Genomic DNA, 14,110 nt, shown 5'->3' on the forward strand with positions numbered 1-14,110 from the left:
AGCTCACCACAGATGTGTGGGATGGCCTCATCCGTTATTGGCGTCTTGCTGATTCTATTAGAATCGCACAGGCTTGCTCTAACTCCCGTAACACGGTCGATGAGCACGGAAACGGGCCGATGCTTCACACTACGGGCCAAAAACCCCACGCCGGTGTCCGTTTGGAAATGGTAATTAAATATTTTATTAAATAATTTTTTTAATATATATATTAATTTATTCTAACTTTCTTAACTGTTTTTTAGGCCAAAGAGACGGGACATCTCCCGTCTCTTATGGAACTTTACGAGAGGACCCACCAAATCTACAACGACGTGGTTGCTCGGGTTGAAGACCGCCAGACCCAGCTGACCCAGCAGTCTACCGACGGATTACCCGTCACCTTATCCACACTTGAAGTGGATAAGATTTACGAGGAGGTAAATTTTCTAAAATTTTTATTTTTTTATTATTCATTTAATTTAACTTTAATTTTTTACTAACAATATTTATTTTTTGTTTTTAAGGTTGTCCCTAAAAAAAAGGGACGGACGTTGGGGATTGGTTCCGTCAACGATGTTCCGAGAGCAACATGGTCTTATGGTCAGCAACGGGATGTGAAGTCTCTCAGCTGCGTAGAGAGTCCGATGAGCTGCGGAGAGAGTTGAGCTCGACGCGATCTGCATTCACAGCTCGTGTGGGTGGACTCGAGGGCTTCTTGGACGTTGTAGCGGCCACAAAGCCGGAATGGGAGACCTTGTTGAGGACCATGCGACAACGAAATCCTATTCCAGGCGAGTCATCATCCGACACACATGCCGAGGCGGATGTAGCGGCGAGGAGTGATGAATACTACCGGGCGATGAACGACTCTTAGTTCTTTTTTATTCGGTTCTTGTATTATAAATTCAAAACTTATATATATAAAAAAAATTTTGGTTTTTGATCTTTTTAGAATTTTAATTTTATTAAAAAATTAAATAATTTTAATTATATTTTAATTATATTTTAAAATTTCTGTAAAATAATGAAACGAAGTAAATTCGTAGCTAATGTTGCGACTTCTTTACGTGGAAGTTTAACGAGTTCTTTACGAGGAATAATCTACAAGGAAATGACGTGGAAAAGTATACATGTTCTTTACGAGGAAAACTTTCAAGGTATTTACGTGAACTTTACGAGGATATATTTTCGAGTTATTTACGTGAGTTTTACGAGGAACTCGTTTCGAGGTATTTAAGAGGAAACTTAGCGGCGTCCTTACGTGGAAGCTTTACGTGTTTTTTACGACGAAATACTTTTCTTCGTTTTTACGACGAAATCATTTCCTCGCTATGTTACGACGAATTAGCGAGGAAATATGCGTTACGACAAACGTTTAACGACGAAGCGCGTTTCCTCGGTAATTCCTCGTAAACTTGCTTTTACGACGAATTCACGAGGAAAACCGCCCTCGTAAATCTTGTGTTTTCTTGTAGTGGACGGAGAAGGAAGATAGTCGCTTGGTTCATTTGTTATCAATCAAATGCTCTTTCCCATTCAGGCAAAATTTCGTACCCTTATGTGGATTATGAACTCCACCATTCTCCTCGGTCACTATACCATGTCCTTTGAATCCGATTACCTGCAGCTCGTTACCTTCGTCAACAACGAAGAAGATGGAGAATGGCCAGCTTTAATGTTGAATCAGAAGAGTTTTTCAAAATCGTTCTAAGTTCTTATTTTGCTCCATTAGTTTGACTCCCCGTATTTTAAACTTTCGAGCGGACTCTCTTGCGAAAGAAGTCCGGTCTTGTAATATTGTATTTTCTCATGTTCCAAATGGGTTGGTCCCAAAAGCCGACTCTTTAGAATTAATATAATAAAATAAGGAGTTTTCATTGTAAAAAAACTATAAAAAACATCCGTAAAAATATAAATAATACTAGTTTTTATATCATTAAATTTTGTATTCTTTTGTGATTAATAATCTACCAGTCAAACTATATATAAAGGATTCGTTTATAGAAAAATACCTTGTCTTATACCATGAGCGAACCCATATAAATATTAAATGGGGTAGTAATTCAAACTTTGGTTGTTGAGATATTTGTTTCATATCACTCTATAGTCTCATCAAACGAATAGGATGAATAATATTTGATGCATGCTAATCAAGAAAAGCAAAAAGATTTGATAAGCGAAAAAGTAGAAAATTACAAAACCGAATTTTGTTTCTTCTCAACTTCACTTGCCATTTTCTTCTTGTTATTGTCTCAATTTCTTTTTGCCTTTTCTTACTCTTCACGTCTACCCTCTGACCCCAACATTATTCTATTTTAACTCTTTCCAATAATATTAATTCTATACCAGTTTAGGGATTTTTCTACGTGAGAAAATTACACGAGAAAATTACACAGACAGGCACATTTTAAGAAGTCAATTACATAAAAAGGCATATCTTGGTTTTGGTACATTTTTTTCGTTTGAATTGTAAAATTTACCTCTTAACTCTTTCTCTTACACCAGCCATCAAATAATCCCTAATCCTCTTTTCCATGCTTCTAGCTCTGTTCTTTTCTTTTCCAATTTCTGTTTTCACCACCAAAAGATTGATATTAAACTTCTAGAGGCAATTTAGATGACGATAGTAGTGGCTGCGGCAGTGGAGGCCGGGATGGAGGTGGATACCGCAGTGGAGGGGTGATGGTTATGCAGAAGTCGGTGGTGGAAGACGTGAGGGTGGATACAATGGTGGTGGAGGTGGCTACTCGAAAGGAGGAGGTAGTAGTGGATACGGTTGGGGTGGGATACGGATATGGAGAAGGTGTATGAGTGTGTGCTAAATATCCACTTGTGTCTCAAATTTGCAGGATAAAACTGTTAAAAACTACATTGAAAGTTACGGTTGTGCTCTTCCAACAAAATGTATCTATGAAAGTAAGAGGAAAGACAAATATGTCTTAACATGTAAGTCCATCTTTAACCCTGGCTCTAAGCTTTGGGTTCTAAGAAAAAAATATTAAAAAATCAGTGGACTCCACACCATTTTAAAAACTTGCTTCTTCCTCCTACGTAAGAGGCGAGTTTTGGAGGGTTTTTGGCTTGCTCGCGGGCCCCACCACACGTGGCGGTCCTCTATTGGTTCTCTATTTTTTTTTTTTTCAGACAAAAAAAAAAAATCCTAACAACCTAATTTAAAGAGCTTGAGCGTTAATGATGCTCTAAGTCGCTTTTTTTTTTTCTGATCAATGTAAGTCACTCTTTCTACGTTCATCTATTTATCTACAAAATATGTTTCTAAACCTTACTCCATAGTGTAATATCAGTGTCGTGCTCAGGCTAATAGATGCTAAAGGCGTTTTCTAGATGAATTTTATACGTTCATCAATGGATTTCTCAGATTTAAAATTTGAATCTGAGATTTTCTCTCGTGCCGTCGGACGTATTCTGTCGGGTGCTTTGAGTGTGTGTTTGTGCTTGGATTCTTGGTATGTTCCAGGGTTTAGGTGGAATTTCCGGAAGCTGCAAGAGCCGTAGCATCAAGGTTTGAGGGCGTCTTTCTCTCGGTAGCTCGTGGTGCCCAGTGCTCGACCCCGACCAGTTCTGGTTTCTTTGGTCTGAGCTCGTCTTGTTGCTTAGCTGGTTGTAAGGCTTTGTTCTGCTCTGTTTCGAGTTGCGTCAATTTCCGTTTCGTTTGTTGTTTAGTTTATTTTTTGTTCTCCGCTACAAGTTGCATTTGTATCTTCTATCACTGGTATAATAATTTAACATTTTACCCAAAAAGAAAAAAAAATTGAAAATAGTATAGTAGAAAAAATATAACCATCAATCATATCAAAGACTCAAAACCTTTTTTGAGGAACTATGAACGCACTTATCAACTAATAACAAGCTGATGATGTTTTTTAATACACGTATCACTATTAAAATGTTCAAAATACCTTTTAAGTATAAAAAATATTATTCTTAGATATTCATTTGAGTATCTAAACAATAAAGGTGTTCTTAGTTTTACTGTCTACAAAATGGCTTGTTACAGGGGCTAAAGGCGATTTATAGAGCACGGCCCTTGTAAAAAAATGAAAACAATTAAAATAGATACGCTCTTGCTTGAACCTATTACATATAACTTAATAAATAGTAATTTGATTGATACACTATGCGGTAAATTTTGTTCAATTCTTTTTTTTTTTGGCGAACAGAAAAGAAGATTTGAAATACTTCACAAGTTTTATCAATTTTGTATGGATTCGTGAACCATGTGAATGCAAAGGCCACCAGAAGTCTACAATGAACGTTATCTACTCAAAAGGTTTTTTTACCTGTGTCATTGGAATAGACAAAGTCACAAACTTCACCAAGAGAGTTGCACTAGATCATCATTATCCATGTTTTTTCAATGGATTTCTCAAATTTTTTTTTTAAAAAAATAATAAATAGTAGAAAAAATAGAACTATCAATCATATAAAAGATTTAAAATCTTTTTTTTTTTTGAAAAACTATGAGCACACTTTTCAGCTAATAACAAATTGATTAAAAATAATAATACATGCCACTATTAAAATGATCCAACACTTTTTAACTATTAGAATATCAATCTTAGACATTCATTTGAGTTTCTGAGCAATAAGGCTACTCTTAGTTTCTGTGGTTTGTCTCTTTGCAAGTCCGGTCTAATATTTCCAGAGACCTTATCTAGGATGAAATAATTTTCCCCCTTTCATAGTTCCTTTTTTATTGTTTATCAGATCTTTGTTTCCCGTCAAAAATTACACCAATTTTGTCAACCATGTGAAAAAGGGGAATGCCTCTTGGGGCATCTAAGTTGGCACGGCTCGGTGGTGCTTACAACTGAAAAGAACGTCATTTTCACTACAAGAAAACATTGTGGTTTCATGATTTTCAAATATACTAAAGAAGCCATGGGAAGAAAGCAAAAGCTGATTCCGCTCACATTTCCATTACTTATATAAACTCTCATCATCATTAATATAGTTCAAAACACCTACCAAAAAAGGGCGACCACTAGTATGCGTGGGCTTGTGGTTAAGCGCAGAGGTTGGTCCCGTTGCATTCCTAATTCGAGCTAAGAAGAGTAATTAAACATGTTTCTGTTTAAAGTCAAAGACCGGTTCTAGGCTGAGGAAGAGATTAAAGCGGAAGGCCTAACTTCTTCGGGAAAAGAAGAAGCAAAAGCTGCATTATCAACAGAAAAATTATACCTGTGGTTTGTTGTTACTTGTTTTGCCATATAGTGAGGTAGGCAAATGGAAAGTCTAAACCGAACAAAGATGGGGTCGAGTTAGAACGGTTTGGCTCGGTTTCTAAGAACCAAACCCAAGATTCATCTTGAGCAAATAGATATTGTTAATTTATTATTTGTTTGGTCCACTTCGGCCATAGGTAAATTAATAAGGGAAAATTGTTTTTTTAGACCAAAAATATGTAACATTGTCCCATTATGATAATTTCTATTTTCTACCATTTTTTCCTATAATACCCTTTAGTATTTTCGAAAATAAATTAAATAAATAGTTTTACACACAAAAAAAATTGAAAAAATAATGATCTATATTAACTTATTGGTATTTTTTTTTATAATTCTAAAAATGTTTAAATCGTAATTTCATATTTTGTACTACAAAAAGTAGAATTGACATTCTACACAGTAGAAAATGTAATACACTTTTTTCATTGAATCTAATATGTTTAGAATACGTGATCTACATAAATAATAGTAATCTAAAAATATTTTGAATACTCATTCTACGTTTCGTCTATCATTCTAAAATATGTGGAATCCACAATCTACACATTAGTCAAAATCTAAAACCCGTAGAAACCGATTTCAAATGGTTTAACTGTATTCTACTATGTGTAGAATACATATTCTGTAACTATGAACAGTTTTGAAAATATGGAAAGTGAATTTATGAAAATATCTGGAAATATTCTGTTACCAATTTTGAAAAAAATAAAATCGAATATTCGCACAACAAAATTTTTAAAAAATTGTGGCTACGCCTTCTTCAAACACGGTTCTTCCATATCCCCTTAATTTTTCACAAAAATTTCTCAAAGTTTCTTCCCTGATTCATATCTAAGTTTTTCCTTGTTTTATATTTAATTTTTGATATTTGTAAGATCACTTTGTTTTAAATAGGAATCTCAGTGAAATCATCTCCAAGGCACAAAGAACTGTGTTTTTAATCTACAAATGATCATTATAAAGATGAATATGGTTAAGATAATACATGGAAACACAGAAACAATAAGAGAAACAAATCACAAACTTTGAAAACACAATAAGATGAAAGAAAAACGGAGAGGGAGAAGTGTTGGTGGAATCAAACACAAGACTCGCATACTCATCTGTTGTACTCGCGTTTGCTTTCGCTGAACATTCGTGCAGCTTCCGAGTTTGCAGGAGAACTCGGATTAGGATCACAGAGCAATGGCTGTGATTTAAAAATTAAAGAGTGATTGTTCAGCCAATGTGGTCCTATCAAGAACACCAACACTTAAAAATGGAGATCAAAGATCCATGTAAAAGGGAAGTAGAACGTACGTAGAAAAAATCATACAAGGAAAGATATTGACTATTACTAAAATCTAAAGATAAGTGATTACAATAACAAAAACCTTAACTCCATCCCATGGTGAATCATCAGGCCTGCAAGCCCACAAACAGAAGGTGTGATACGTACAATGAAAAACATGTTTCTGTAAGTATACTTGTTTACATTACCCGAATATAACAGCATTACAGAGCATGATGTTGTTGTCTTGAGGAGCACCGCTAATTCCAGCAGGTGGGTCTTACGGCAACCTCTTGAAGTAATTCATGATAGTCATCAATTTCACTAAAATTGAAATCTGTAAAAACTGAATCAGCACATCGAACTCAGTAAAGAGAAGCTATGCCTGGAACGGTTTGATATCCATGGGCGCAATGAGGAGCGCGGGGATTGTAAACTCTAGGCGGAGCAGAAGGTTGAAGGAATCCAGTGACCGAAGAAGAAGAGACTTTGGCCGGATTAGCCTAGATCTTGACCCTGTCGTCGTCGCACCACCGAGATCAAGAGCTCGTGTCGCCTTACGAGAGAGAGAATGTTGGAGATGAAGAGATCGACAAAATAAGGGATTGGAGGTTTCTAATTTTTTATTCTATTTTAATTAGTTTTAATTATTTTTCCCATTTTTAATATTTCATAATTTATTTCTTAATTTGATTATCCGAGGGTATTCTTGGGGTTTTGAAAATTATTAACGTAATGAGACAATTCTAATACTATAAGATTAGCCTAATGGGACAATGAATCTATTTTTTTGGTTTAAAAAAACAATTTTCCCAATTAATTTTGAGTTGTTGGGATTGCAGCCGGTTCACTAGGGTAACATATTTATGTTTATAAACATAGATGATAGATCCAAACCATTAACAAACTTAATTCGGTTTACTTAGTTCCAAATTCTTAACCGGAATACCCAAAACTTAAAACCAAGAAAAAAATCAAACTCCAAACCAGCTTGAATTTTCTTTATAAGAAAAAATCCTCAAGATATGTATAGAAAAACTCATGATTTAAACTTAAAACCATACCAAATCAAACAAATTATTAACTTTGATTACGATATATGGTCCATACTAAAACCGAAAAATCGAACCGATTGAAAAACCTCGAATCACCAGACTTCATTCTTGTCTTGTGTTATTATCTAAAGGTGGAAGCTGAGTCGCAGTGTTCAAATTCCAAAGATCATCATCCCACACAACATCTTCGAACAAAACTCCATAGTTTTTCTCAACAAACTCCACATCCCAACATGAAGGCAACACGGTGCTCCATGTCATCAGCTCGTCGACCACAACGTCTCCTTCCTTGAGCCACATACCCCACAACCCCTCCTCCTCTTCCACAGCCGCAGCTGCAGCCACCGTCGCTGCTGCAGCCAATGCATCAACTTGCTCCACCACCACCACCTCCATGTTCCTCTCCTCCTCTTCCTCTAGTTTCTGTTTCTTTCTGTCCCTATTCATGTTAATGATCAATGCATGCAAGAACCAAGGTAGAGAGAGGGTATATTTATAGGAGGGATCAGAAGAGAAAAATGAGTTTTGAAGGGAAAGTGTATGGAGACATGGGTTTAGGACATGGAGGAGGAGAGAGACTACAGTTGCTTACCACACACCATCTGTCTGTTCCTTTGGCCCTACGTGTCCTCCATCACTTTTTGCTGCAAATATCTTTGAGAATGTTCACAAGAATAATAACAATTAATTTTTTCATTAGTTTTATTTCTCATGTGCTGAAAAAATCAAAAGGCCGCCTACAGGAAATTGAGATCCCCGAACGTACCAATAATTATCATTTTTATATTATTTTCTTATGTTGTTTTTCATGATGTCAATGAAAAAGAAGAACAAATAAACTGGTTCGATTTATACTTTAAAAAGGTTGGAAAATGATATAAAAAATTGTTGAAATCCCACCTGGACTTGAAATAGACCAAAAAAACGTTCATGAGAAAGAGACAAAATTGTATTTGGAAAGGACGAGATGAGATTGTGTGCATACGAAGGGGGCAAGTCATAAGTGGACCTTTCTCTATTACACGCACACGACGACGACCATGACGATGTGAATCGCTAATATATTCTTCCGTTTTTTTGCTTTCTCTACTCTGTTCCGTAATACAAATATGTCTTCAAATTAACACATGTATCCTAATGGCCGGTGAAGAAATAAGCTTTCTTCACCGGGCATTCCACGATAAAATAGTGTGCAAATTTCCTTTGCGTAAAATAACTATACAAGATGATTGATTACTTGTTTGCTGCCTCCATAATTGACTGATGTAATCCCCTATATATTAAAGGAGAAGCACTTAAAAAAGTTTCCTTAAAATTCTAATCTGACGTGGCTTCGTGAGAGGCTTTTATTTACAAAATTGCACACGTGTCGCTTGGAGAACGTTTGTTAAAAAGCGCATGTCTTAAATGCAAACATTACATTCCTTAATTATCTTACATTCACGTAACATCCAAAGTTCTCTTCTCCACCTTATGTTGGTTCTCGAAGCGTATGTGATGTGTTGGTGTTCGAAGACTACGTGAGACGAGATGGACCTTAATCATCTAAATTACTTAGACGAGATTGATTACTAGAACCACCTTCACCTTCATCATGTAAATATAATCATAGAGACGAGATGTGTTCGTAGTCAAAGAGTACGTGAGACAATATATAGACATGCTAAGACAAGAAAACGATGATAGTGATAGAGTTTCCAGTACTCACGAACACCGAACATATGCTATTACAGCCGGTACGAGAATCTTTAAGTGATGCCTCGGGTTTCTCGGTTTCTGTTTTTTTGGATGTTCTTGGTCGTCTCTTTGAGATGGAGACATGCATGTTTTTCTTCTTTGGTTTTTTGGATGTTCCTTCATATGTAACGTTTTATACTTCCACCTATATGATGGACAAGTCCACTTATTGTCGTGCCCAGATCAGAGCCACTTTCTATCCGAAGTTTGAGAACGAAAAGACTGACCAAGAGGTAAGCTTACTTGGAGGAAAACTTTCTCTATAAGCATGACACTTACAAAGTCACTAAGATTATCACCAACCATGATATAATTAGTTAGTTCGAAACAAAGGTCAACCGAAGGATAATGTGAATGGCTTTTGCGTTGAATTTTATTGTAATAGTTCTCTGTTATTTGTTTAATGTGTGTACTTATAAACTTGCCAGATACCAAGTATAACCTATACGGGCGACAACTCCATCCTCTCCGATGCACCCGAGGTTTGCTTTTGCTTTAATATAAAATTCCCCCGCGCCATGTCTAGAAGCTATCTTTATATGAAATGTCATAATAATTTGGTTTTTCTTACAGAGTTCCCTCATGCTATCTGTTGATTCATCTCAAGAATGTGACCCAACTGATCTCACTCCAGCAAAACGCAGAGGAACGGTCATTGATAACTTGGATGAAACATTTGATCAGAATTTTGTTTCAAGGACTTCATGTAGTACTCGAATCAAGAAGGAAAAAACTGATAAAAGTGGCTAGATGAGTTGTAGCAGGAAGAGATGTTTTCAGAGGCTTTGTTTTTCAGATTTCCTGCTTTTATGTTTCAGTTTTGGATTTTGCGTGCTATTTTTTTATTTTGAGATTTTTTTTTTCTGTTGTGTTTTTGAATATTTAATTTAATACAAAGCCTTTATTTTAAGTTCATCATATTTATATCACTAGATTCCATTCAATTTTTTTTTAATTACAAATACCCGTTAACAGATTCACTTTTCCTCTAAATCTCCTACTATAATCTAAATTAAGTTATAAGTAGCTCTAGCAAAATTACGTAACAGTCTCTCTATACTATAATATACCTTTGTATTATTCATATTACATGTATTTTTCAAGGGATTTATTTTCCGACGATGATATGCATTGTCTGAGAGGGTCTATTCTTCATCTCCGTTTACAAACCAAATTACAGTAAGAGGCCTCTCTCAATTTTGGAATTCATGGTTTTAGAATTACTTTTTGATGCATGTATTTCGTCTGAACAGCATGTTACAGTCCTTTCATTATGCTAGGGACCAAGTCGCAGTTGTATAAAAAAAACAGAAATAGTTCGTAAGAAACAATTATTTAAAAATTAATGAGATGTATTTTTTACGCTATAATAAACTTTTAAAATGTACGATAATAAATTTTTTAACAAAATTTATACAAATAAAAACATTTTATTCTATATAATATTGGATCTCACATTAATATTAAGTATATATGCCTAAAATAATGACATTTGGTTATTTAAAAATTGAAATATTATATTTTATTATTAGTTAATCAGATTAAATTAATATAGGTATGATTTAATTTAATTTAAAATAAATTAAAACAATAATTTAAAAAGATATGTAAACTATGATTAGTTTTAATTAAAAACATTTGGTTGAATGAGTTAGTGTTTGATAAAATATTGTGATGATGAGAGATAACTTAAGGAAGAATCTGTTTGCATAACCCATTTAAATTTTATGTTAAACACTAAATTAAAAAAAAATGAATGAGAATGTGTGATTTGAAACAAATTATGAGAAAAGTAGCTTAAACTACCATTTTTCTAATATATGTTTTTATGTTTACCTTAACCAAATTTATCCTTAGTTTCAAAGAGATAAATCCTACTATATATTAATTGAGAAGCCACCTAATTGACTTTTGATTATGTGTCTTTAATAGGTTAAGTTTTAAAAAATAGTTCTAATTTGATTGATTGTTAACATTTATTAGTTATTATTTTAATCAGATCTAAAAATAAAAAGACAACTCTAGAATTAATTAATACAAATTATCAAATAACACAAATGAGATTACAAATAATGATTTATGGTAATTAATTGTAGAATTAGAGAAAGAATATATATGTTTTATCAATTTCTTTATTTTTATGTATATTGCCACTTCTGTACAATTAATGATCAGTTTTTTTTATTTTTATCAGTTAGTTATATATATTTTGAAAATTCGTTGAAGATCACAAGTTAATGTATATTGCCACTTCTGTACTATTCAAGATAGACACAATATATATTTTTTATTTTCAGGATTCCATTCCGCGCATTTTGATTGAACTTCACGAGAGTTGAAGAATTTAATATATTATCTTATGAAAGCTTTATGTTATTTTGGGATTTTTTATTACAAACTTATTATTGTTTTGAGGATTGAATAACCTTCGATTGCTTTTATGCTTTTATGTTGTTTTCTTTATTTCGAGAACTATATTTTATTTATTTTATCCAGTAATGATTTTGCTTTTTACTTTCACTAATCTACCGAAAGAAACAAATTTCGAGTGTTTTGACCTATCTTTTCTAAGTTTATTTACATCAAGAAGAGTTGTAGTCTTTGGTTTATCAAAAAAAACATGTATAAGCACAGAGGTTGTCAAATAATTAACATGTAAATCAACATCATGTCACAATAAACTCGAGTCATAGACTCTCTTGGTTATACAAATTAATCACGTATAATATCACAGTCGATAACATTTGAATTTAATTGAATTATAGCTTTAGTTTTTACGCATAGTTTTAGTTAAGGTACACCTTATTATAGATAATTATAATATATACAAACAACAATCAAATAGACATCTAATCCCGCGCAAAGCGCGGGTTACTACCTAGTAGACGTATTAAAAGTTCTGAAGGCAAAGGAATAACTACTCAAACCAAGCAAATTACTGGACCAGGTTTAGAGATTCGCGATTTAATAAAATGTTTAGGATTTTAACATTGTAAAAAGGAAGAAGCTGACTTTCTATAGAAGGGTAATTTTACAAATGATTCATAATAATAAATTAGCTTAAGCATTGTAAGAAATCAAACCTTAATATGGTTAAATTAGGACTTGGTAAAATGTACTTTCTAAAACGTTTTCTTTCTTTAGTTGTTGTATTTAATTTAGGGTTTTAGAAGAAAAGGAAAGTCAAAATAAATATTAATTTATACTATTAAAGCAAAATACCTAATAGGATTTTGCCCTTAATTTTTAGAGTTATTTACAAGACAATGCGGCAATGCCACTCCTAAATTTATGCATATCTTAACTAACTAATATCAACCAATTAATTTAGAAAATATTCCAAAATTTAAAATCCAATTAAATTAATTAAATTTTTTTCTCCTTTATTATTTCCTTTTTAAAACGTACCACTATATTTATTATCCTTAAAATTATTTACAGCAATTTTTAAAAAACTTATTCACTATAAATTTTTATATAATATAGTTTTCCAAATTAAAGTTTTTAATAACACTAAACTAAACACTATATATATATATATTTAAAAAATAATAATAAAAATTATTAAGTTTTAAATGTTTATAAATAAAAAATTAGTATGTATAATTGATATTATAAATATGTTAGAAATACCAGAATATGTAAAAAAAATATCTCAATAAAAAATCTATTAATTTGTATAAAATCCTTTAACTAAACACATCAAGAAAATTTTGGAGAATTTGTGAGAACAAAATTATATTTGAAGAAAAATATTGTCAAACATATTTTTATCATTAAAAACTATATAGAGGTTTAAGACATTAAAAATCATTTTAAATTAGTGGAAGACAGGTCTAAATAAACAAATTATATTATTTTGATTCTTTTTTTTTTTACAACAAAACATTCAAGAAATTATTTTGATTCTTATATATGTATATTTATACAAACCTTTATATAAATTCAGAAAATTTATAATATACACAAATTATATATGTTAACATATGCTATATACAGATTATATATGAATCGTCGGGGATTTTCGTTCGACAACAGATCTAGGCATGATATGAAAGCACTGGTCGAAACTCAAAACAACTTTTTTTTTGATAATAGCTTATAAATTCATATATATATTATCAAAATTATCAGCAGAAAATGTTCGTATTTTGAAAGCGCGGATCAAAATCTAGCATATATTAAATTGAAGAGGATCACACCATATGCAACATCCAAAATTATAAAGGTCGTAAATAAAAGCAACACCTCACGACAAAAACAACACCTACACTCTCCTATTAACCGTGTAATTCCCATTATTCGAAAATTATCAGTAGGAATGAACACGGTCTGAGAAATCGGCCACTCTGTAGGAGATGGATTGCATCCCTCCACAAGGCCCATCAAATAACAGGCCGTAGCCCGACAATTTCGGTTGAGTTTAGTCGGGCTTAGCGGCTAAAGACGTCGGCTCGACCCTAGAGTACTTTAAGCCAATCGGCTAAGATGATCAGCCGTACTCGGCTTAGACAAAATAATACCAAGGCCCGCATACTCGGCCTTTGGTGACAGGGCCCATAGGATAAGTGCGATTAGGGCATCACGAACAGAGGCGCTATAAGAGTGGAGGGGGAGGCAACGAGCAGGGGGACTTTTGGACAACCTACACACTAAGCGGCTAGATCTAGGGTTTCTAAACGATCATTCTGATCTTGTTGCTTAGACCTCAAATCTTGTCTCCTTATTTCCCATCAATCTTGTAACCCTTTGTCGGATTCTAATAAAAACGTCTTTAGTCACCCATCTTGAAGTTCATCATTCCGATCAACTGAATC

At 33.3% G+C, this 14,110-nt stretch overlaps 1 protein-coding gene and 1 long non-coding RNA gene across 2 annotated transcripts; both read right to left on the minus strand.

Annotated features, from left to right (window-relative positions):
* Positions 1-6,163: 6,163 nt before the first annotated feature.
* On the minus strand, positions 6,164-7,077 carry LOC106304476. Its single transcript, XR_001262756.1, has 2 exons — positions 6,711-7,077; positions 6,164-6,635 (listed from the first exon to the last, which is right to left on the minus strand). It is a non-coding gene; the product is annotated as an uncharacterized LOC106304476 (long non-coding RNA).
* A 432-nt stretch (positions 7,078-7,509) lies between these two features.
* LOC106305440 lies at positions 7,510-8,089 on the minus strand. The gene has a single exon (XM_013741809.1). It carries the CDS (start codon positions 8,001-8,003, stop codon positions 7,659-7,661), a length of 345 nt encoding a protein of 114 aa, XP_013597263.1. The 5' UTR covers positions 8,004-8,089; the 3' UTR covers positions 7,510-7,658.
* Positions 8,090-14,110: the final 6,021 nt, after the last annotated feature.

Source organism: Brassica oleracea, chromosome C7 (assembly GCF_000695525.1).
Source record: "Brassica oleracea var. oleracea cultivar TO1000 chromosome C7, BOL, whole genome shotgun sequence".
In the NCBI taxonomy this organism is placed as follows: Eukaryota; Viridiplantae; Streptophyta; class Magnoliopsida; order Brassicales; family Brassicaceae; genus Brassica; species Brassica oleracea.